This window comes from Copadichromis virginalis, linkage group LG4 (genome assembly GCF_057382275.1).
Source record: "Copadichromis virginalis isolate Kocher_CV1m ecotype Utaka linkage group LG4, C_Virginalis_male_GT1.1, whole genome shotgun sequence".
Classification (NCBI taxonomy): Eukaryota; Metazoa; Chordata; class Actinopteri; order Cichliformes; family Cichlidae; genus Copadichromis; species Copadichromis virginalis.
In genome coordinates this window covers 19775458-19801097 of record NC_140621.1, presented here as the reverse complement: position 1 = coordinate 19801097, position 25640 = coordinate 19775458, and the positions used below count along the sequence as shown (strand labels likewise).

The window sequence follows — 25640 nt, the reverse complement described above, 5'->3', positions numbered from 1 at the left end:
AAGGCTTCTTAAAGCGACAGCGCATAAAAAAATAAAAGGCCGTGTGTGTGTTGCTGCATGCAGCTCACTGCAGTGCCTGCAGTTTACTGACAGAAAGAGAGCGATTATCTGCTGGTACCAGTTGATATTTGGTGATATTCTGCTCATAATTCAGGGATGGTTTGCATCATATTGGCTGTTGTTTCCATGCCTCAGAGTCTGAGCCAGACCTGTTTACTCCGTGACTTACATAACTGCTGCCCTTATTAGTACCTAGCGTTGCATAATATTGAGTTCACATCTTTAATCAGAGGACAGGAGTGCTGAAGAAATCTAAACGATCTAGCAAATTCCTGGCAATGGCAATCAGTCATAATCAGCAGATTATTAAAAAAAATGTATGTGCTAAAATGTTATTGCAAGAAAATTCAATATGGAAGTAGCAAAGGATAGTTTTGAGAATGGGTTTCGAAGCCTGAAGTTTAGCATTGTGGGTGCCACATGTGACCATATGCCTGGTAAGCAAAGGGCATCAATATATTATATGGGAACATCAACTCTTGGGTGGTATTTATACTTTTGTTATGTTGCCCATGGTGCACATTCCTGTGTTACTGAATCAGCACACATATAATAATTTATTGTTATGGTACGGGGTCTATGACCCAGTGTTTTCTAGTTTGTGGGCAGAATGCTGTTTATTTTTGAATTTTCAGTGCTTCTCATATTCATGGTTATTTTTACGCCTTGTATTAAGTATGTTTTAGTTAGTCTTCAGCTCTTTGTGATTTCTGAGTTTCTCTCCATCAGTGTCTAGTCTCCTCTTGTGGTTAATCGGTCTTGTCTTAACATTAGTTTTTTCTCTCATCTCAGCGGAAGTTCTCCTTTGTTTGTTTCTTTTAGTGTTTCTTTGTACCTCTTATAGAGTTCAGTGTCACAGCAAATGCCTTCTTAAGTTAATTCCCTTGTCTCTGAGTCCTATGTTTGGGTCCTACCTCTGCCTGCTGCACAGTACATCCTTGACATTTATGTAAAGATACATAACAGCTGTTTATTTTTAATTGGTTTATAATTTGGAATTTAACTCTGCCCGAGTACATTTATGAACAAGAGGGCTACTTGTGTTTTGTGACCAAGTATGGAGAAAAGCAAAAACAAAGGAAGAGTCAATCATAATCAGGATATGGATGGACCAAATATAAATTAAGCAGGTGTGGGGTCACTACAGGCCTTTACTTCTTTGAAGTGAATTAGAAATTGACTAGAAATTGACCCCATTAAACTGTGTGTGTGTGTGTTTGTGTGTGTGTGTGTTACATGTATACTTCTTGCACTTGAGTCCTCTATGTCAGGGCAAATCTTTAAAAGAAATGCATTAATAAAGCAAACTCCCTCCTTTCATCTCAGCTCCTCAGCACCTCACCTCCATGAAGCTCTTTGCCTGTTTATGTCTATACTCTACTGCCATCTTGTGGCCATTGTCGTTGAAATCTGGCTTGTTTTCTACTCATAGGGAACTGTAGCCCTCTCTGATTTTCAGTGGTGTCCATCTTCTGGTAACAATGACTGGAGCTGGGAAAGCTGAGAGGCCAGAAGCTTTTGTCTGGTGGTTTCCGCATGCGCATTGGATAAACCTCTGTTCTTTCATGGTAAACCTGTGGGAGAGCAATGTTCAAGGCAAGCTGCCGATGGCTCTGCTTTCAGTGCTCTAATATCAGTTGGAATCTGCACTCTGTGTGGAAACACAGCTAGCATTAGCAAGTAAACCAGTTTCAGTGATTTATCAGTTATAAACTCATGCAACAAATTAGCAAAGAAAGCTGTTGACAATGATGGTGAGGGGAAAGCAACTCTGACCATGTCTGGTCTAATAAAACAGTCAAGTTGACCAGATGAAGGCTTAGAAGCACTTCCAGATTAGCATCTATGAATATATCTGAATGTAACACATTTAACCTGCTAATTTATCAAAACTCAAACTTCATTTTTCATTCATATTTTAAGGCCATTGTGAGTAGGCCAGACACATCTGTCTGCACTGTCTTATCCAAAAAAGACAAAAGGACTTGTGAAAACTCTTCATCATCTTCCAAATCTTGTCTCTCCTCAAAAATTACTGCAGTTCTCTGAGCAGAGGATCTCTTTGCTAACTTGCTAACTAATCAGTAAGGAGTCACCCTAGCAAGCTATTTGTTTGTGGTTCCCTACCCCTGATTTTCAGCTGCAGTAGAGTGTGAGGAAATATAGTGTTTCACCAAAAACAGAGAGAAAATGTGTTGGAATGTGGACACAGACATGTTTTGGTGTTTATAATGTAACAGTGTTTGAACCTCATGCAGGAAACAGCATGCAGGAAGAGGAAAAACTAAGGAGACAAAGCCAAACAGACCCAAACACCACAAAAGGTTAATCTGGGGAGTTTCCAGGCCATGGACCCAAAATTTCAACGTTTTGTTCCCCGAGCCACGTAGTTATCACTTTTGCCTTATGGCACAGTGCTCCACCGTGCTGGTAAATGCATTGTTCTTCACCAAACTGTTGTTGGATTGTTGGAAGAAGTTGCTGTTGGAGGGTGTTTTGGTACCATTCTTTATTCATGGCTGTGTTTTGGGGCAAAAGTGTGAGTGGGCCCACTCCCTTGGATGAGAAGCAACCCCACACATGAATGGTCTCAGGATGCTTTACTTTTGGCATGACACAGGACTGATGGTAGTGTTCATCTTTTCTTATCCGGACAAGCCTTTTTCCAGATGCCCCAAACAATCGGAAAGAGGCTTCATTGGAGAATATGACTTTGCCCCAGTCCTCAGCAGTCTATTCACCATACTTTCTGCAGAAGATCAATCTGTCCCTTTTTTTTTTGGAGAGAAGTGGCTTCTTTGCTGCCCTTCTTGACACCAGGCCATCTTCCAACAGTCTTCGCCTCACTGTGCGTGCAGGTGCGCTCACACCTGCTTGCTGCCATTCCTGAGCAAGCTCTGCACTGGTGGCATTCCGATCCCGCAGCTGAATCCTCTGTAGGAGACGATCCTGGCGCTTGCTGGATTTTGTTGGACACCCTGAAGTCTTCTTAACAAGAATTGAACCTCTTTCCTTGAAGTTCTTGATGATCCTATAAATTGTTGATTTAGGTGCAATCTTAGTAGCCACAATATCCTTGCCTGTGAAGCCATTTTTATGCAACGCAATGATGGCTGCACGCGGTTCTTTGCAGGTCACCATGGTTAACAATGGCAGAACAATGATTTCAAGCATCACCCTTCTTTTAACATGTCAGGTCTGCCATTCTAACCCAATCAGCCTGACATAATGATCTCCAGCCTCCTTGTGCTCGTCAACATTCTCACCTGAGTTAACAAGACGATTACTGAAATGATCTCAGCGGGTCCTTTGATGACAGCAATGAAATGCAGTGGAAAGGTTTTATTGGGATTAAGTTAATTTTCATGGCAAAGAAGGAGTATGCAATTCATCTGATCACTCTTCATAACATTCTGTAGTATATGTAAATTGCTATTATAAAAACTTAAGCAGCAACGTTTCCAATTTCCAATATTTATGTAATTCTCAAAACTTTTGGCCACAACTGTACATGCAAAGAATGTTGCTACTTTTAATTAATTGTTAATTTATCAGATTCAGTCTATGAGTTATTTTCAGGTATGTTTGAATAATAAATCAGTACTTTCACATAAACAACAACAACAACAACACATGCACACACACAAAATGAATATATTCTTTCTCAGTTTTTCCTACTCATCTTAACATCCCTTAGTTTTGTCCTGTGTCTCCTCACAGTGGGCCCAATCCACAGGTTGGGAACCACTGAGGTAATTCAAAGAAAGAAAAAAGTTTTTCAGTTGCTTGATAATTGTGATATATTACAACCTCGATTCGGTAATGTTTTGAATGTAGAACTTAGGGGACTATTTTTACTCTGGTGTTGGCGGATGTAAAGACCGTCTGTAACACTGACGGTAGATCAGTCCAAAGTTGGTGGCACAGGCAGGAATACTGACGCTCTGCAGGTTTCCTTTCCATCCAAAGACGCCCCTGTGTTGTTCAGCATTCTTACAACCAGAAAGGAGGACGTCTTTGAAATCGTGCAGAGTTGAGCCTGTCCCAGGGTTGGCCATCCACTTTGTCTAAAGCTTCTACTGTTTCCTGAAGATCAGGTGGATCAAAGTGCGCCTGTCCAAGGTGCTGAGCCGGTTTTAACATATCCCATCGGGTTCAAAAGTTAAGTTATTTTTTGTTACTCGAGTTTGTGGCGAAATATTCCAAACTGTAATCAAGCTCGCGCTTCAATAATTCATCTGGCGCTGAATAAATTATTAAAAAATGCCTGCTGATCAGCTGCAGCGGTCGGAAAAAAATATATCATGGGCTCTGGTGTTCGACCAATGGGAGAAAGAGATCCCACGCTCCTGCCGAGCTTCAACCAATCATAGCAGCACTTCCTCCATTTCCTGTTGCGGAGTGGAAGCTGCACGGAGGATTCCTGTGGTCCAGAATGTGAATTTAATACTACTGTGTGCATGGATGACTTTATTTGTTCTCCCCAGAGGTGCTGCTGCGTCACGGAGCCTCATGCGTAAGTAACAGTTGGAACGGGTTTTTTTTGTGGGGGGGACGCCAGCTGACTGCTGCCTGTTCCCTGAGGATGTAAACAGCTTATACCCGACTTTGCGGCACATCTTAGTAGATATCAACTGTGTTATCATGCTGCATAGCAGGCGTTACATCCCGTCTGTTGTTAATAACATGGGGGTTTGAATGTGTCCCAGCATGGGCCTCAGAGATGACAGGCATCGGCTGCTGCACCTGATGTCATGACGCGCCTGTGGATATTCCCTTGACGACCGCGGATCGGATACCAATATTCAGGTAGGCTGCTGCGGTAGCCCGTGCAGTGTTTCTGATCCTGGATTTACTGGAGCTCCTGTGTGTGATTGCGTAAAGCTTTACTGCTGTCTGTCATCTATAACAAGTTCAGCCTGGACAACTGCAGGTTAATAAAAACGCTGATGTGATGAGCTCCTTCTGTTTACTTCTGTTTATGCGAGAGGCAAACAAAAGGGCCCGGCTCAATGGATAGCCTTGACATAGTATACTGTAGCGGATTAGTATCAGTTGATAACACAAGGGTCAAGCCAGCCAGCCAACATAAAAGGAAGACTTCCGGTCAAACTTTTCAATATAAAAGTCGACTTCCTCGTTTTTGTTTGTTTGTTTGTTTTTACAGAAGATAAAGTTGAGTCTGTTTAGTTGGCTCCATTACGTTTTTGTTTACCATCAGGTAACTCTAGCAATTACGACTGTGCAGCTTTAAATCAGCTGAAACTCTACACTGTAAAATTAATGCATTAACTGTTTAGGACATACAGCTTTTTTATACCCTACATAGTACACAATTTTCAGAGGCTCAGACGTAACTGGACAAACTAATAAGGACTGTTTTTTAACACTTGGGTGAAAAACCTTTACAGCCAATGACTGCTTGACCTCCAAATACCTTGTTTCCTCCTGTGAGATGCTCTGGCAGGCCTTTACTGCAGATTCCTTCAGTCGCTGCTGGTTTGTTTGTCTTTCTGCATTTAGTTTTGTCTTCAGTGACCGACAAGCTGCTCTGTTGGGTTGAGGTCAAGTGACCATTTAAGAATATAAGTAAATATATTTATTTTCCACTAGTATTAATTTGCACTTTGAAGCACTGCCCTCTTTTCTGGCAAAGTCTAATCTGGCTTCCTTGTTCAGGAGTGGAACCAGTGTTGTGCACCCTGTTTTAAACTGGTTAGACTTGGTTAGATGTTGTGAAGTCGTTTTTCTTTACCATGGAAATAATTCTGTCATCATCCACTTCATCCATCATCTGTGGCCTTTCAGGACTGGCCAGTTTTTAAGAACGGAGCAGATTGTTGATTTTGGCAATTCTAAAATGTTTGCTATCACTCTGATTGGTTTATCTTTTTTCTTTTTTCTTCTTTTAATCCATTGTTTAATCTAACAATGGCCTAAACTTGCATCTCTTTGGACCTCATATTGAGATTTCAAACAGCAGGTTCAAATCAACTCCAGATCTTTTATCTGCTCATGTTTTTCATCTGGCATTGAGCATTGTCTCCTTACTACTGAGCCCTTGAAAATGAGGGACTATCTATAAAAATTACTCTAATTCCTAATTTTGTTAAATGCCTTGAATTCAAATAAACAGTCTGCACTTCAATCACATCTTGATTACTTGATTTAAATCCACAGTGTTGGTATACAGGGGCAAAACTACAACAAATATGTAATTGCCCAAAAACTTACAGACCTAACTGCATGTTATTATTTTTGAGTAACAGATATAAACCTAAAACTCCTGAAAATATGTTAGACACTTATTTATTTATTGATGATTTTTTTTTTTAAATAAAACACTTTTAATAATGCAGTCATTTGTGATTTGTGAGGGATGCTTTTCGATGCTATGAGCAGAGAGTTTTACAATATATAAGGCACAGCTTGGAATGATGAGTGTTGTCCTCTTGTTCCTGTTCAGGAACCATCATGCCAATAACACTTCTGTGGGCTGTGGACGTGTACGGCAGAGTGTACAGCCTTTCTACAGCCGGCCAGCGCTGGGAACGTGCTGATGACTCGCTGCTAGAGCTCAAACGTGTCTCTGCAGGGAAGGGGCGCTGCTGGGGCATCGGCTGTGACCACCATGTTTACCTCAATATGATGCCCAGTGAGACCCCGATCCGCTACCGGGAGGAGACCTATGAAAACCAGGTGGGACAAGGTTGTATATTTTAACGCTGTAAATGGAGATGCTGTTTATGATTAATGCTAAATTTGTGTTTTTTTTTTAATGTTTGTTTTTTCAGAGGTGGAACCCAGTGGATGGCTTTACTGACACACTGCTGCCCACCGACCGTTGGCCATGGAGCGATGTGACCGGAATGAATCCCCAGCCACTCCACAGCTTCCAGCTGCCCTCCCGCAGCTGGGAGTGGGAGGGAGACTGGTATGTGGATCACACCTGTGGAGGAGAACCCAGCCAGACTGGGGTGAGAAATAACTCAGCTCCTCGTGAACACATACAAACCCATTGTTTACATCCTCCTGTCTTTCCTCTGTTCTTCTGTTTCTCATAATATTTAATTCATATTTAAAACAAATACTTCCAGTTTTAATCACATGCTCACTACCTTGGACTCTGTAGGGCTGGGAGTATGCTGTTGACTTCCCAGCCAACTTCTCCCCTGACAAAAAGTGGAATTCTTGTGTCCGTCGTAGACGGTGGATCCGCTACAGAAGATACATAGCACAGGGCACTTGGGCAAAGGTTTCAAAAGTCTCCATTTATTCTGTATTTCTATATGATCATGTTACTTTCACTATGAGACAAAGCAAAAGAATTACCACAGTAGCCTTGTCTTCCTCTGCAGATCCCCTTGGACAATCCCAGGAAACCTCCACTGCCGCTCTGTGACATCAGCTGTGGTGGCTGGGAGATGAGCGACCAGTCCGGAAGGTATCCCTACCTCTGGAGTGTGTCTCAACAGGGACAGGTGAGCAATGTGTGTGTAGGACCCATTTACTGTAATCATAATAAATGTGTATTAAAATGAATAACCGTACCATAAGATTAAAAAAAGAGGTTATGGCAGTGCAGAAAATTCCTGAAAAGTTTAAAGAGCTCTAAAAACATTCTGCTGTTGTTCAGGGAAGTGTAAAGCTTCTCCACCAACAACCTCAATACAATGCTGTGGAAGCTTTAATCAAGCACATTCGCAAACACATTTAAATCTCATGAGATCAAACAGTTCAAGATTAATGATGTATTCTGTTGCAACAGGATCCTCTCATGCTGAGCATAGGCCACTTCTAAGGTTTAGCCGCAAGAGGGCAGCATGACTTCATATAGTTTCATATGGTCCTTGACCACGAGGCTTCTCATGAACCAGTTAAATCGTGACTAACTTGATGATTAATCAAGTTAAAATTGATGCTCTATTATCTATCCCAGAATGAGCTCAGCCACCTAACATGGTATGGATCTGTCTTTTTAAATGAAGGGGTGTGTCAGATGATGATCTGCTGATGTTACCTTTACCCTGCAGGTGTGGTTCAGAGAGGGTATCCACCCTCGTGTGCCAGAAGGGACCAGCTGGGAAGAAGTTGAAGTGCCCAAGGAGGTGGCTCAGATATCAGCTGGTCCTGGAGACCTGCTGTGGGCTTTGCTCTGGGATGGGAACCTGCTGGTGCGAACTGGCCTGAGCCTGGACAGTCCCACTGGTGAGCTGTCATTGTAGCTCACATTTACTCAACAATTTTCCATTATGTCTCACTCTGGTCCCCTTTTCTTTACTTCAACAATCTCTCATACAGAATCACTCAGTGATTTTGGGACTCTTTCAGTTAGGAATCATTATGTAGCTGCTCTGAAAGTCATTAATAATGCAGTTTAAATGCTATGATCATTTTTGTAAAAGTATTATAACACAGTCCCACTGATATATGACATATCTAGAAAGTAGTAAGTGAAATTCATTGCATTTCCAACTGTCAGTCTTAGTAAACATACAACATGTAGTACTGGTCGGTATCAAAAGTAAAGGTTTAAAGGCATGAAAGTGGCAAAAAATTGTAAACATTTTTTTTTTAAAAAACTTAAAAATATGAGTGTGTATCGAATTAGGAAGACTCACTCCCTTTTAAAGATAAAAATCAACATCACATCTGGTTTGTTCATGTTTAGATGATTTGAGAACTCAACAGGAAGCTTCTCAGTAATGACGGCGTCCTCATTATGAGGAAGGCTTGCCTTTGTGCTGCGTTTGTAAAGCATTTTCTTCTTCTTCTGTCAGGCACGTCGTGGCTCGAGGTGGAATCACCGGGAAAGGAAATTGAAGCGCTTCACGTGGCTGTAGGAGTCAGTGTGGTCTGGGTGGTCACTAAGGACTACAAGGTGGGTTATTAGTCAGTTGCAGTTATGTTAGGGCATTGTAGCCCACTGACAGCGTCACTGCAATTTTCTTGAGACTGAAATGAAACAAATGCTTTGATTTAAAAAGAAGTAAACTGTATTACTGAATTACTGCTACTGCACTAAAATACATTTTTGAGTAATGACCCCAACGTCGGTGCGTGAATCCAGGTGTGGTTCAGGCGTGGCGTGAACTCCCACAACCCCTGTGGCTCTGGCTGGATCAGCATCGGAGGGGAGATGATGATGGTGGACGTAGGACTGAATGACCAGGTTAGGACAGCTTAGAGCTGAAACATTTCATCAGCGGATCATCAGTTTGAATAAACAGCTGAACGAGTCGACTTTATAATATAATACTGCTTATATGAAAAGATATTCCTCAAATGCTTAGAATGTGGATTTAATAGGTTAGCTGTTGCCACTGAAGTGGGCCTGTGGGTGAAATTTAACTATTAAGGATAAGATTTTCTTCGATCTTTCTTGCTGCTTGGGTCTTTTAAACTCCACTGCAGATGGTGCCTGCTCTGCACAGCTTCTGTACTTCTGACTGCTACCACCTCTGTCTGCTTCGCGTTACTGTCACTCTGGATCTGGTTTCAGGACAAACCAGATCAGGTCTTAGGGTGAGGCAGAAAGCTTTCGATCCTGTGCCTTACTGCTGAAGACTTCGCTAGCTCTGCAAACCCATATCTCGCACCTCCTCCCTTTCGGTCTCACCCATGTCCCCCTCCTTCTCTTGCCTGTAGTCCTGTAACAAGAGCACAGCCAGACGTTCCAGCCAATGTCCCAGCAGGCCCAGCCTTATATATCCCCAGACTATATTCCTACTCGCCTCACATAGGGGAAGACTCCCTAATTAGAAGCTGGCCAAGCCATTGTCATCGTATCCCATATTTCATATTTCAGGGTTGCAATTATGGGAATGGCTTGTGTGAGGTGGCAGGAGCCAGTGTTACAGTATATGGCCTTATAAAGTAGTACTTGCCTGTGTCCTGCTAGAGCTTCTGATGTGTTATTGAGGAGTGAATACTTTCCTGCGATTACTGAGAGTGAAAACTATTTAATAACTCAATAAGTAAATATTGCATGTACATCAATGGCCGTCTTTTATTTTTTATGTTACAGCATTTGTTTTGCTTTTTTTCTCTGTTCTCCTGTTAGGTGTGGGCGGTCGGTGAGGACCGCGGCCTGTATTTTAGAATAGGTGTCACCCCATCTGAGCCAAGTGGAAATGGCTGGATCCCTGTTTCTGCCCAATGGGGCAATAGTAAAGAGGTTATTCCGCCCAGGTGTGCATAAATAAATTAACTGCATATTTTAATTGGCAAGTACAGTGCACATTCAAGCTTAGTATTGCGTGTGTGTTTGCATGTGTGTTGTTTAACAGGGATGACTGTGAGTTCAACGGGCAGTTGACTGAGGCATCACAGGGCTCCGTTCTGAGCTGCACTGATTCAGACTCAGAGTTGGGTCCTGCCGACCCTCAAAACAGCACTTCTAACACCCCCCTCTTAGAAGCAGAAGCACCCTCTGTAGTCCCCTTAGGGGGCTCTGACTCACCTACGCCTCCACAGGAAAAAGAAGATGCTCCTTTAGCCCCCCAAACGAATGCCCCCAAGCCTTTTATTCCTGCCAGTGACAGCTTCATCAACAGCCTGGTGTCCGATCGTGACAGAACCTCCGCGCTGCAACCGTCCATCACAGAGATGCCGCAGGAAGAGCGTGAGGAGCCACCTCCGGCCCCAGTACTCCAAACCCCTGATGCCGGAGGGCACGATGTCCCCTGGATGAACGTGGACCTGGAGGGGGCAGAGGCGGCTCGAGGTGCACAAACGGCAGGGCCCTCAGCGGGCGATGGCAGTGCGGCTGCCACTTATGCCCTGGGGACTCTGGAGAGCTCTCGGGGAGTGGGGGAAGAGGAAGGACCAGTGTGGGCTTGGATTTCCGGTGGAGGTTGCGACATGGATGCGAGTTCACAGATTAGCTGGCTTAGTCCTGCAGGTATATGGACAACCAGTCACAATACTTATATTGTGATATTGTGTTTTTGCTCCATTTTATGTCTCTGAATGATTGTGTGAGCTGTATCTCTGTCCATCAGGTCCTCTCACCACCTCTCTGTCACTGACTCCAGTCCAGTCAGCCGCCTGGAGCAAACAGCCACAGCAGCAGGAACACAGAGAGGAGATCAGCAAGAAACCGCTGGAAAGAAGCAACGTAAGACAGCTTATATTTGGCATGTCTCTTAACATGCTCCTCTAAGTGTTGGATTCATTATATTCATGGCACACCCTCGGCTGTGTCCGTGTCTACATCTGTGCCTCCTTTTCTCTCATCAGTCGGTGTGGGTGCGTAAGGGCACACTGCGCTGGTGGAGAGACTGGAAACCTCAGCGCTGGATCGATGTGGGCGTTGCTCTCGAGCAGTCCACCAAGTCAGATGGCAAAAAGGACAGCATTTTCTTTGTTTACTACACACAGTATGATGAGAAAAAGGTCGGTTGTGTTAAGCTGCGACCGGTTAAAGTCTCATAAGAAGTGTCAGAAAGCACAGATAGATGTCTCTCGGTCACTCTCTGTTCATTCTCTGTGTCTCAGTACCTTCATGTGTTTATAAATGAAGTGACGGCGCTGGTTCCGGTGCTCAGGGACTGCCACTATGCCTTTGCTGTGTACACTGCCGAAAGGACCAAACAGAGGTGGCCTCTGGTCCTGGCAGCACAAAGCGAAAAGGATATGAGTGATTGGGTAACAGCTTTATGCATCATTAAGCAGTTTGACAGTTGTTCCCATCTGTTATTTTTCAGTGAGGCTGATCAGATTCTCCATTGTTTCTGGATCTGCTTTGTGTCTTCAGTTGTGCTTGTTGTCTGACTGTTGCTGTGAGTGTCGAGGGATCACAGGTCTCCCGTCCAAACAGGCCCTGTGGTCCACCACATCAAAGGGAGACATCATGGTCCACGAGCCGTCCCTCTCGCTGGAGGCCCCTGCGCATGCCATGGCCTGTGACCTCATGTGAGAATGATACCGAGCAGTGGATTCTGTCTGCTTTTTCATGTCTTTTCATTCTTTCTCACTGTCTTGACCTGGTTTCTCATTACTCTGTTTTTATTTTAAATCACTGCCTCACTAACATGCTAACATACATCTCTGTCTGGTTAAAGTGGGTAGCATTTGAGCATCTAATCACTTTCAGTCTGTGCTAACTATACTGGAGCTAACGCTGGGTGCTTCCGCTGTATGGTGCTACAGGTTTTGGTGCCAGATCCACGGCCACCTGCGCTGTGTAGAGTCTAACAGTCTGGGGCTGGTGTGGGGCATCGGGTGGGACGGCACCGCCTGGGTCTACAGTGGGCGCTGTGAGCAACAGCCCAACCCGGGTAAACATGTCCTGTAGACGATTACCCATGTCCCCACACCTATACAAGGAGTACTTCAAAATAAAAACATGTTCTTATTTAGCAAAGCCAAACTTTTTCCAGCTAACTGATTGTTACCAAATAAATAAAATACTAACATGTAAATATCTAAAAAAAAAAACAACAGTCTGCTCTTTTCTTGCTCGCATGTTCTAGTTCGATGTGCAACTGCTTGAGCATAGTTTAAAGTCTCTTCCATCTGTTGCCACTGTAGAAGCACACACAGATACACATGCATAAATATTCATTCCCTTGTTTGCATGAAAGTTTAATGTTTCTTCGTTTCTGCAGAAGGTGCCGTTCAGATGCACCAGCAGACCGACGTCAGGAGCGTGCATGTGTATGAGAATCAAAGATGGAACCCTATGACTGGATATACAGACAAGTAGGGTTGCCCCCCGCACACACCCCACCCCATCTTTTACAGTTTTTAAGTCTTTGCACTTTATTTTAAGCTTTGCAGCTGTTCTCGCCACCTTACACCATTCCTTTGTGATTTACTCCTCCAGAGGGCTTCCTACAGACCGCCCTATGTGGAGCGATGAAAGCGGCCTGAAGGAGTGCATCAAAGGCAGCACATACCCGCCCTCCCCTCAGTGGTCCTGGGTAGGTAGAATCCGAGGGATTGGTTCCTCCGAAATATTCATTTTTTTTTTGACTCACTGGCATTCTCTGCCATGAACATTTGTTTCAGGTGTCAGAGTGGGCCGTGGACTACAGCGTCCCCGGAGGAACGGACAAAGAAGGCTGGCAGTATGCTGCAGACTTTCCCACGTACGTAAGCTTTTTTATTTGTTTTTATTAGGGTGTCTCGAAAGAAGTCCTTCCCTTTTATTGACTCATCTGTTTTCTACAGGACATTTCATGGCCACAAAACCATGAAAGACTTTGTTAGACGCAGACGATGGACTAGGTGAGCGCACAATTCGCATTGCTGGGATTTTGTAGCGCTCAGTTTTTGCAGCATCTTAACAATAACATATCCACACCCAGGAAGTGTAAGATCACATTGCAAGCTCCATGGAATCAGGTCCCACCCATCCGCCTGAGTGACATCTCACTGATGCCATGCCTGGCCCAGAGCAAAATGGAGCAGGTCCCTGTCTGGGCCCTCAGCGACAAGGGAGATGTCTTGTGTCGGTTGGGAGTCAGCCTCCAAAACCCTGCGGTGAGAAACGTGCTGAGGATCTGTTTTATAGGTAGTTACTTCACACTTCTAACCATCTCTAACCTCACTGGGTCTGACCACATAGGGCAGCTCGTGGCTCCACGTGGGCACTGACCAGCCCTTTAAGTCCATCTCTATCGGTGGAGCCAATCAGGTATGGGCCATTGCCAAGGATGGAGCTGTCTTCTACAGAGGATCAGTATCCCCACAAAACCCTGCAGGTCAGTTAAATTTATAAATCTCATAATGAATCATATACATAAGTCATAAAGTTGTAATGTGTTCTGGAGGAAAAGAGAATAAAGTTAAATGATTTATGATGTGAGTGCATGCATCGACTAATATAACAGTGAGAAACCAAAGAGAGCCAGACTTTGTCTATTTTTCAAGAGCTTTTGTCTCTCTGCAGGAGAGTGCTGGTACCACATCCCCTCCCCCCTGAGACAGACCCTCAGACAGCTTTCTGTTGGGCGGACCTCTGTCTTTGCTGTGGATGAAAACAGTGAGCAATATTATATTTTATTGGACCAATGTCTATTAAAATGCGAGAACATGAGTTAAATGGCAATACCTTCTGTCAATGTCATTTAGGTAACCTGTGGTACAGACAGGGCCTCACCCCCAGCTACCCACAGGGCTCCGCCTGGGAGCTCATCTCCAACAATGCCTCCAAGGTTTCTGTGGGGCCGCTGGACCAGGTCAGTGTTACCACAGTTTCCAGAAGCAAACAAGCTGTAATGGAATTAAAAGTAAAACAGAATCTAAAAGACATTAAAAGGAATAAAAAAAGAAACTGCATTTATAGTAAAACTGGAGTTCAAAGCATTAAGAGAATTCAAATTAACTTTACATAATAGCAGACCTGTTGCATTCATATCGCCCAGTTGCCCATCTAAACAGATATGTTTTTAGCATTCAGTTACCAAAGTCTGAAAAGCCCCGTCACCCCAGAGACTTAGCTGAGTGTAATAAACACTAAATAAACTCAAGCGAAGGCTTAAAACAAGAAGTCTATCCATCAATAACTACATTTGCATGTTGTAAGGCTGGAGTTTGTGTCAGCGATGCTGTTTTCTCCAGGTGTGGATCATAGCAGACGGAGTTCCAGGTTTCCCTGCTGAGACTCCCGGAGCCGTCTGCCACAGGACGAGCGTGGGACCCATGCAGCCCAAGGGCCTGTCCTGGGACTATGGGATAGGGGTGAGCTCCTAGTTGATACCTGTTGCAAAAACTGTTCCCATTTCTTCAGTTGAAACTGAAAGATGCCAAAGATATTATTATATTGTATCCCAGCACCAAAAAAACGATTCCCAAAAAGCTATTATCACAGCATAGTGTGCAGTGTGTCCCTAAAAACTTTGAGGAAACTGGGACTCCTGTGGTAAGAAACAGTAAAAAAAAAAAAAAAAATCCAGCAAAACTCTGACACAGGACATGTGAGATGCATCCAGCCCCTTCAGCTGATTAGTCTACTGCTCACTGAAGCCTGATCAGGAGTGATCTCAGTAGAAGAATGAATTTTTTAACAATTTTCATCTGCAGATCGATACTCATGCGGTGCTGTAGTGAAGAAACAACCAAAAGGATGACTTTCACATATTTTTTAACCTCAATGTAGCTCTGTGAAATCATACAGGGAAAGTGGCTCTCATAAGAGAGCATAAACCACTCAAGCTTGATTAATAGTACTGTGATAAATCTACGCTGTAGGTATGATTGCCAATAAAAATCAAATGCAGAGTAAACACAGTGTAATGATTAGCAGAGGGGTAATAGCTCTGTCAAACAAATGCTTAACAGAGCTCGCGCAACAGCCAGTATTTTGCCAGTGTAAACTAAATCTTATTCCCTATTTATTAGCGCAGAGTGCAAGATGATCAGCTCAGGTTCACTCGTGCTGGCAGACACACTGATGGAGAAGTATATTCTGTATGCAAACAGTGACACCGAGAGAGAAGCTCTGCAGGGATCCAACACAGGACTATGAATCAAGCCTTAAATCAACATAAGCAGAAGCTTTAGGCAGGGCCATCATGTTCTCCTTACTTGAATTGAAGAATTCAGGCTATTGGCAAAAGGCACCTTTCAAACTTAGCATTAAGATTTGAAGTAAAGCTATTTTTTAATTGTCTAATAATTAGGTTAAAATTAACTGCACTTTAAAAACCAGCAAAATATATACAGTCAGCGTAATATGAAGTAACACCCGCTTTCAGTTCTAAAGATGTACATATTCACAATATAATAAATCTATCTGGTAGATACAAGGTCTTAAAATAAGGTAAATACAACAACAAATTACAGTGTTTTCATTTATTTAACAAAATCTAAACCAAAATGCAGAAGAACTCTGGAAAAGTCCAACTTTACCTCTTCTATAGGAATCAAGTGCGGAAGTAGCAGGCAGGTGCTGCTAATCACATGCAAGTATTCAAAAACAGTTAAAGCTGTTTAAGCTTTTTCTAGTATTTCTTATCATTTGCGTATGTTTGACTTCCAGGGAGGGTGGGAGCACATCAGTGTGAGGGGGAACTCAGCAGAGGCTCCTCGAGGCCCTCACCCTCCTCTCGCCGGCCCATCGCGCAGCCCGGTCCACCCGCAGCGTCCGACTCAAGCGAACGGCAGCGCCACAAGCGTGTAGCTCTCTCTCTGTCTCCCGTTTCCTTCTCGTTCTTTTTCCTCAGCCCTGTTTGTGCCTGGATCTATACACAGCATCTCTCCTCAGACCATTTCAACGAACTCCTATCCCTTCGTGTAAAGGGACATGCACAATCACACCCATGGGTTTGGACTGGCTGGATTTGAAACTTGATCGATGGATGAATGTTACTCGCTGGCTTGTTTCCCGGGCAGAAATCATGTCAGTATTCACTGATGACAAAACAGAGAAAAAAGTGAGCGCATGTTGTTGCTCTTACTAAGCTTTGGCTACTGGATGTCACAGGATCTAGCAATAGCTTTTAATTCTTCTCCACAGCAGCCTGATAAAACCTAAGAAGGTGGGATATGATGAAGGGCTAAGGCTTGGTTACCAAATGAACTTCAAACAATCCCAGAGTAGCCTAAGCTGTTATCGGTTTGTAGACTCTTGTTCTATTTGTTTTTGTGTTTTGAGTTGCCTGTCATGTACATTTGAATGTGTTATCATTTATTTATGATGCGTTTGTTGAGTTGTGTTTCTCCGTTTACTTTGGACCATTACATGTTTGCAATGGAGTGTATTTATGACTGGCAAAAAAATTTGATACGTTCACTTTGTGTGGGGAAAAATATATTGCTTTTTACAGCCAGGCAATACCTTTCTATCCTTCTGCAATAAAATGAGAAGCTCTTCCTGTTGATAGAGATCTATATATATCTATCTATATCTCTATAGATAGATATAGATATATACACACATCTAGATAACTGCTATGACCGTAACACTGCAGCAGGTCTGAATGTCACCACGGCTGTGCATTGATCTTACCGGGGCATTGAAATGTGAAATAAACGTCTGGAAATACCGTTTTGTGGTTTGACATAATTTCACAGAAGCTGGCTTTGGAAGTTTGACCCTTTCCACGTCTTTGCTATTTTATTCTCTTTTTTATGTACTGAGTGTTTCTCATCCGCCAAAGAATTTCATATATTGTTACAGAGGTGTGCACAGGATGTTTCCTGAATTCCTCCCTCTGTATGTGCATATAGGTTAACCCGCCATATATTTGTAAAGTTACACAAGTGCTGAAACGAGCTGTGAAAAAAAAAATTTCATTAGACAATCACAAATGTTAAAATGAGTGATTAAAGGCAAAAGCTGTCTGCTGTGAAGTCCTGCAGACGTATCACACTGCAGTGAATCTCAAACATCCGAGACACAATCTGCAGTTTTGATTGGTGGATGTTTCAGCAGCAGCACAAATCCCTGACCTTCCAGCACTGATCACAGGATGTTCCTGCATTTTAAAAAAAGACCTTTGTCACATATAGGCCATTTTAATCTGCTCTGAACTGAGTATATTTGAAAGAATTTTTTAGTCTATAATCCCAAAATAGATGCGCACACACACACAAAAGTATTTTTGCTCTAAACTTCAAAAGGCTACTCAACGTGGGATGTTGAAAATGTAATACAGCAGTGTGTATTACTTCTTCATCCCCCAGCTTAAACTGGGGCTGGCTCTAAACCCTGTGCAGCAAGAACACTGATCCGTCTGTAGTTTGAGAAAAATAAATCCTCAACTGACAGCTTGATTAAACGGTCATGGAAAGCAGAACTGTTCTGGTTCTTGAAGGGAGTGGCACTCGCTGCAGTGGGAAATCCTGCTTTTTTCTGCACTGAATAACACGGAAGGTCATAATCGGATAGTTGATATTTTCAGCTTTACAGTTTACACCTGTGCTTACACAATGAACATTAACATTATATTATACTACACAGCCACTCTCACAACACATTTCTAAGTTCCCTGAAACTTGTTTCACAGTTCTGTATTCAGTCCTGTAAAAAAAAAAACCTTTAAGTACACTGAAGGATTTAGTAGCTTCTAGAACCAGCTTTAGCAACAATAAGTGACTATCAGTCTCTCTCACATTGCTGTGGAGGAATTTTCACCCCACTCTTCTTTACAGCGTTGCTTCAGTTTAAGTGATGTTTGCGATCATTCGTTGCTCATGTTGAAAAGCTGACTAGGTCATTCTGCCACCCCTGAGATCATTGATCTGTTACATGGACCGAGCTTTAGCCAACAAACAGACTGTTTGCATTCGTCTCTAGAGCACTTTGGCATACAGGGGAGTTCATGGTGGAGTTGGTGACAGGTCCGGTACACCAACAGCAGGGATGAGGTATTTTTGCTGATTTGCTTTGTTTAGTTTTTGCCAAATGTGGCACTGTGCATTTTGACATCTTAACCTACTCGAGGCCTTAAGATTACCCGTGCAGCCTGCCCTGAGCCTCATACACCAACTCGTGTTCAGTCCAATTAAACGTGTTAATCTCCTGCATGATTATCAACTGAAAACAGAACGAGCCACAAACCTTTATTAGAAGTCATTTGCATTTATTTTCATATTAAACAGTGTAATTATAAACATTTTAATCACACTAAGCATGATCAATATGAAGTAAAAATATTTTTTTTAAATTCTACAAGTTTAAAGGACAGAATGACTTCACGTCTGCTTGTTTGTCTTAATTTAACTGCTTGTAGCTGATGACTGTGATATGTTCCTCTGATTCAACTCAGTTTAAGTTACAAAATGAAACCTCATACCTAGAACTCAATTACATAATTTCCCATCATTTACAGACAAAAAGAAAAATTAACATTTATATACACATCAGTACAGTTCAACATTAAGTTACATTTCTCAAATGTGCAAGATTAAGCAAATGTATACTGTAGTGAAATAAAAGAAGATTTCCTTAAATAGATGTTCAAGTTTAACTGAAGCACAGGCTGCTGGTTTTTAAACAGAGGATAACATTGTCTGGGATACAGTGTCGTCTGTATGGGGCAGGTGAGACGGACATGTAGCTATTACGGGTGAAGTACAGCTTCTCATCTCATCATCAGCGACAAAATATTCAAGGAAAGGAAAGGAAAGCCTTAACTGTATACCCTACAGTTTCAAATAAGAGATTTTAAAGCTGTACATAAAAATGTGAGGAAAGGTCTGTCTTCATCTATAACCATTTGCATTGCGCTTCTATACAGAAAGTGATCGCAACGAATGCACATCCCTGTACGTACGGCCCCGCAAATGATAAGACTCAGAGGCAGAAGCTGAACAGAAAGGGTCATTTAAGATGGAAATGCAATCTGAAATAGTGAAGTTTGACACAAAGCTGAAAAAAGAAAAAGGCAAACAACTCCGCCCACAACGCTCGGGTTTATAAAAGCAGCAGCATTGAGTTTCTTGTCGTTGTTGTCGTTGTTCTAGTAGTAAGTTGCTGTGAAAGCTTAAAGTCCCTGCACACGCTCGTCAGCTTGTCCTACAAACTCTGATTCAAACCAATTTATGAAATTCATTGCACATTTGATTACAAACAGCTCATGACATTTTCTTCATCCTTACATTTAAAAATAGCTTCTTTTTTTTTTTTTTTTTAAACATCATACCACTAAACTTTTTGTAGCGATCATCAATCGAGGGGTGCAGCCTCTTTGTCTTTCAGCGTCATCAGGCACTGGAATGAGACCCAGTGACAAAGTAATCGAGACAACCATCAAAGCGACTTCCTGCACATTCGCAAGGATAAAATAAAGCTTTACAAAAGAAAAGCAACAACAACTTGTTTTAAGTTATTCATCACAACTGTCTTACAGCTGGGTCGCCTCTTTAACGACTGATATGACAATCCCACAATTCTTACCGACATTTCTCCAAACTTCGACTACGCTTACTATACATGTTCCTTTAAAACATAAAGGACAATACAGTGTGTCGCCTCTGTAGTGTAGTGTTCCAGTCATCCTATGCATGGATTGCACCTACAGCAGTTACAACCCGTTAATTCAAATGCTGCTACAGAAAGACAACACACATGGCTTCCTCTCCAAAAAGGAGACTGTGATTAAACTTAACAGGAAGTTTTTAAAATAAAAGGCAATCACGGAAATAATCACATGACATGAAGGAGCAAAGTGAACAAATTAAGCTGTCAGTTTTAGGTGTGTGTGAAATCAAAGAGCTTATTCTTGTTTGGCTGTAGTGATACGTTTACCAGCCCAGTGGGTTGATTTTCTTTAATTAAATAATTTTTTTTTTTTTTTTTGGTGAAGCAAAAGTCCTAGAAAAGGAGTGCACTTACACACAACAAAAAGAAGCAGCCAAACACCTGGAATGCGCATGATGAGGCATTAAAGCAAACATTTAGAAGCTACGTCAGTTAGTTTGTTTTCCCTCCCCAAAACATTTTAATTGCACTGAACTAAAAATCATACAAACACGCACGCACACACACAGATGGAGCTGGAGAGGTGATGTGGCTCAGACTGGGACTGGGCCTCGTCCGTCTTATTTGCCTAATGTCCGTTTACAGCCTTTTGTTCTCATGGCCACGCCGCTGAGAATAGTTCTGCCTGAGAGAAGCATCTGCAGTTTGTCCCCACAAACTGCGTTGTCTGTTGTCCTTATTCGGCTGTTCTCCCAAAAAAAATAAAAAATAAAAAAAAGAGCGAGAGTAGCTTCATTCCACAGTAGTGTGAAGATAAACGGTCCCTTCATTTAGCACCCTAGTCTTTCTCCCCGTCCTCGCTGCTTCCTGGTGTGAACAAAGACAAGTTTAGTCATCTGGTAAAACCCCTGAAAACACAACCATTTTATTGTTCATGTAAACTCTGATGACAGTGGTGGACATCAAATTAAACATAATCTTAATATATTCAGACACTTGCATACATATAATAAAATTAGGAACGCAATGGAATCAGATTGGTTAGCTTAACTTAGAACCAAGACTGCAATTCAAGAATAGCTGGGCTCAGTAAGAATGCACACCTCCTAAGTTTGTGAATTTGATGCATACACATGGCACACTGTAGCTGTACAGTGTAGTGGTTTACAAATGGGTCTAATATGTGAAAGATCAGGAGAAGACTCAGGTTTGAGTGAGGAAGGTTTCATTAAAGTTTTGTATTTACTGCACAGACATGGACATTTTCTTCCTAAAATACTGAGCTATCCATTCAAGACTGTATACCAGTTTGGCCTGCTCTACTTGCCTCCTTGTTCAATATCAGAGTCGGTAAGATGGGTAAGGGAAAAGCTGGCAATGCTGGCCGGTGAGATGGAAAAACGGGAGTAGCTTGAAGAGCCGGTCCAGCTGGTATCTAGCATGGACCCCACTGCAGGGGCCGGAGAGGAAAACGACGCTGCAGATGAGGACCTTGCCTTGGATACCGTGTCTTTACCCGTCTTGGACAGGAAGGCGGGTGCGGGTGAGGAGAAGTCATCATCCCACTCAAAACCACCACCTGTAAAGATTTAGTCAGTGAATCAAGACATATGCTTTGTGCAAATAGAGGCTTTTATTGCTGACTTGTGGCATTACCTTCTTCATCTGTTGAGCTCTCAGAGTTGGCAAAGCGGTTCAGGTAGCTGGCAGCAGGCGTGGAACTGCTGAACTGTGGTACCCGACTGTTTGAATCCAAGGAGTGGTCACCCAGTTCCTTGGTGGGCGTCTCCTAAATAAGATTTAATTCAGTTAACACATATTACCAGTTGCCCCCGCAAACTAAGAAAATGAAGATCACAGACTAAAATTTTACCTGGTCAAACAGGTAGACAGTGACATCATCAAAGAAAGACACGGCTCTTTTGGAGTTATCCGCACCAAACCTTGCAGGAAACGTGAAAGATGATGCTCCGATGTTCAGAGATGTGGGTTTTAACAAGCTCTTCAGGTTCTTCGCCCTGCTGTCGTCCGAGATAACAACTGGCACCGGGTGCACGGTTTCATCCTCGCTTTCTGAGCTAGAGCTGTGCAGCTGGTACGCGCGCATGTCGTCATCCGAGTCGTCGCTGTTCTCGTCCTCCTCGTCTGCATCTACGCCATCTTCTTGCCCATCTAAGCCCGACCCATCCCGCCTCCCCAGGTAACGCCCCTCCACATCCGGCTCCTTTATTTTATGACCATCACTGGTGTCGGTTCTGGTGAGTTTAGCGTGAACTACACTCTCTGTTGCTGGCTTAGCTGGGGCAATAGAAGGAAGTATTGAGGTTTCTGGGCCTTCAGAGGGGTCCAGGTGATCAGTAAATGCAGTGTCCTTGAAAACCTCTGGTTTAATTCCATCTTCATTGGAGCTGCTGGTAGACTCGACCACCTGGTTTTCACCATTTTCTGTGATACCTGAATCTGCTACTGAACCCATCTCCTTAACATCCTTGGCTTGTGATTCAGCAGGTAGAGAAAATAAAGAGTCAATATCTTTTTCCTTGTAAGCCTCCAGTGCAGGAGCTCCAGAAGCCTCGGGAACCTCATCAGTGGAGTTCCTCAGCCACGTGTCTTCAACAGAACCACCTGCAGTTATTTCTTCAGACTTCTTTTCAGGTTCTGATTCATTGTCAGAAAAGTATGCAGAGTCTCTGTAATTACTTCCCATAATTGGTTCCTCAGCAGGACCTTCATTATCTGGCTGATCTTCCTCACTGGGATCTTCACTGCGAGTATCTAGCACACCCTCTACTTCGGAGATTATGATTTTCGGCGGAACCAGATTTGCCGCAGTTGTGAGCTCTTCTGTCTCCTCTTCTTCTTTGGTAACACTCAAGCCATTTTTTACAGGAGAGGAATCTTGGACATTTGGCTGAGAGTTCCACTCAGGAGACTCCAGGTTCTCAGTCTCATAACCACTATCTGATATCCTGTATGGAGGTTGGAGTTTGTGTTGAGCAATTTGAGCATTCAGTTCATCTCCTTGCTCTCCAAGCCTGTGTATGTCAAATGAGTCTAATGAGTCTGGTGTTTCAGCAAAGTTCTCTACAGTTGGAACAGTGGTGGACATACTGTCTTCCAATAAACTGTCCTGGCTGATCTGGTCCAAAGATGGACCCGACACCAGAAGAGAAGCTCTATCATGAGGATGCCCATTGGTATCCATAAATGATTCTTCATGATCAGACAGAGTGGTTTCCATTTGTATATCTGCATCCTCAATTAGCTCGCTCAACAAATCATTACTTGTTAGGTCTTCACTGTGTCCATTATCTGAAGGTAATACTTGAGCTGGCAGGGGTTCAGGCATTTTACTTTCTATGGGCTGAGTGTCATCCTTTGAGGTTCCAAGGTCATCTTCAAGGCTGGGAATTTTGGCATCTGTGCACAAAGAATCTGTATTGGCACTGTCAGATATTGCAGTGGTGTGGTCATCAGTGTGACTGATGAGAACCTCAAACCTCTCTGAGGTAGAATCAAAACCAGAGTCTACACCTCTGTTTGAGGATTGCAACAGACCAAGGTCTTCTGTGGAAGAACTATTTCTAGCTGGCAGCTGGTTGCTTGTGTCATCTTCTGTGACCACTGTAATGGAAGGCACCAGTGTCTCATTTTCTAGAGACTGACAAAACTCCCCCAAACTGTTACTTGGAGAGTCTAGAAGTTCGTGTCTTGAGGATGTGCTACTTGCTGCCGATTTAAAAGAAGTGTCTGCTGTGTTTAAGCTGCCTAACGAGTCAAGCTTATCCCAAGAATTCATTTTGAATGCTTCCTCTGGTTCGTGGGCTAAACCAGGTAAAAGAAAATTTGGTTGTGGGCTTAAGAAACTAGCACCCTCCTTCATTAGGGTTTGATCTTTAAGAAACATAAAATTATCTGCTAGTTTTTCAGTACTCAAAAGACTTTTTCCATTCATGTTTTCATCCTTTGCTTCCACAGAATTCACCACCTTAGTGGGTTCCCCTAAAAAAGCATCCCCATAGCTTCCATCTCTATTCACTGCTTCACCCTCTAAAGTTCCCCCTTCAAGGAAAGGGTTTCCGCTGCGGTCTGGAAGCTCCATAAAATTCTGCCTCCAGGAAGGCGAGTCTTCTTGTTTTGACCCGTCTTCTGTAAAAATGTTGGTGTGGTACGGACTGTCATTTTCAAGAGACGACCAGATGTGGCTGTCTGGTAAATATGAATCCTTTGAGTCAATACTTTGGTGGAAAAAGTCAGCATCTGTGCTTGACTCATCTAGCCGCACATCTTGGAGCACAACAAAATCTTGCCCGCTTGAACCAAAGCCCATATCTGGTTCTCTATTCCCGTCCTCCCCAACAGTGCTCTCCCCTTGCTCTTCTAGTTGGATATAATATTCATTCCCATTAGATGGCTTTTGAGCATCAAACACCGGTAAGATCCCAGGAAATCCTGGAGTGTTCCCACTTTCTCCTCCTGCTGCGCTAGTTGAAGGATCAGGGAAATGAGCCTGAATATCTTCACTGGAAACAGGAAAGAACATGCTGTGGTAGTTTAGTGTTGTGTCTACGCCTGAACGTCCATGGTTACCATCATAGTGGTCATGCTTAGCCGCTTCCCAAACATACTCAAAGCTGAGACCTTTGCTTGTTTCAGTCACAGTCAGAATTTCATCTATTTCTTGTCTCAGGGCATCATCAGCAAACTGTTCCAAGATTGGGAAGGAGGAATGGCTAACAGTGGTCTGCCGCATAGTGGGGTTAGGCTTCAGTGCATCCCAGCGTTGCTCGAAATCTTCTTCTATGTCCTTCTGGCCTTGCATACGCAGATAGATGAGGAGACGGTGTACTTCCTCTGCTGTGGCCCGCTTGTCTGGAGACAGCCAACAGAACTGCAAAATTTCATACCTACAGTTACAGAAAAAAATAAAAAAAATTAGACACTTTATATTGCTAACAGCCTAATAATTTTAGCAATGTCATTAGTTTTAAATTTAACAATTTTAATGCAAGCTGCTTAAATAGCCATCTTCCGGGGACTCACCATCTATCAGAGTAGGGAAGTTCCAGTTGTGGCTTGAACAGCTTGACTTGCTGCTCCTTGATCACATGGTTGAGAACTTCTCGGTCAGACAGATGTGGGTACGGCTGAGCAGCATTCTCAAAGAGCTCCCATAATGTGACCCCCAATGCCCTACGGACAATTGAGGATTAAAAAAAAAAAAAAAAAAGTTGTACTAGAAGGATAAGCAATGCATATGTGCCACAGGTATCTGCTTTGAAACTAGATGAATTTTCTATATGACTCCACAACACAGCCAAGTTTACACAGAAATGGATCATAAAGTGCTTGTATTTTATTACATATACCAGCATCAGCATTATTTTTGTCAGTAAGGTACCAGACAATGTAACTTCAGTAACTTTACACAGTCAACTGTTGTCTATAGGTAGTTATTTACCAGTTTCACACAAAATTGGTAAATAGATTTTGTAGCGCTGTGTTGAGTTGCTAAAGTAGCTAAAGACAACTTAATCTCACAGTGAAAGCTTATCATGTTTGGACTGTGCTTCACAAATCCCTACACAAAACGTGCACTGCTTATGTGTCCAGAGTAAAAGATATGTTCTGCTACACACGATCCATACATTCACCAGACACTTGCTAGTACCTGGTTTGACCCCCTTTTGCCCTCAGAACTGTGTGA

The 25640-nt window shown here is 42.9% G+C and overlaps 2 protein-coding genes across 2 annotated transcripts in view; one reads left to right on the top strand and one right to left on the bottom strand.

Annotated features, from left to right (window-relative positions):
• Nucleotides 1-4080: 4080 nt before the first annotated feature.
• Nucleotides 4081-17055, top strand: tecpr1b (tectonin beta-propeller repeat containing 1b). Its single transcript, XM_085454081.1, has 26 exons — nt 4081-4576; nt 4770-4869; nt 6527-6759; nt 6855-7037; nt 7193-7315; nt 7419-7541; nt 8094-8268; nt 8841-8941; nt 9131-9232; nt 10124-10251; nt 10350-10963; nt 11064-11179; nt 11302-11457; nt 11560-11709; nt 11819-11976; nt 12214-12341; nt 12672-12765; nt 12890-12986; nt 13075-13154; nt 13237-13293; nt 13374-13548; nt 13634-13769; nt 13958-14050; nt 14140-14246; nt 14629-14748; nt 16049-17055. The coding sequence occupies exons 3-26, from the start codon at nt 6535-6537 to the stop codon at nt 16187-16189; spliced, it is 3582 nt and encodes a 1193-aa protein (XP_085310207.1). The 5' UTR covers nt 4081-4576; nt 4770-4869; nt 6527-6534; the 3' UTR covers nt 16190-17055.
• Nucleotides 17056-19607: 2552 nt separating this feature from the next.
• The window catches only part of lmtk2 (lemur tyrosine kinase 2), a 32101-nt gene continuing 26068 nt past the window's right edge, over nt 19608-25640 (bottom strand). Inside the window, exons 10-13 of the mRNA XM_085454078.1 lie at nt 24977-25126; nt 21807-24840; nt 21590-21722; nt 19608-21512 (exon numbers count right to left, since the gene is read on the bottom strand). Coding sequence (XP_085310204.1) covers nt 21253-21512; nt 21590-21722; nt 21807-24840; nt 24977-25126 — 3577 coding nt within the window. The 3' untranslated portion in view covers nt 19608-21252. The remainder of the gene's footprint in view (nt 21513-21589; nt 21723-21806; nt 24841-24976; nt 25127-25640) is intronic.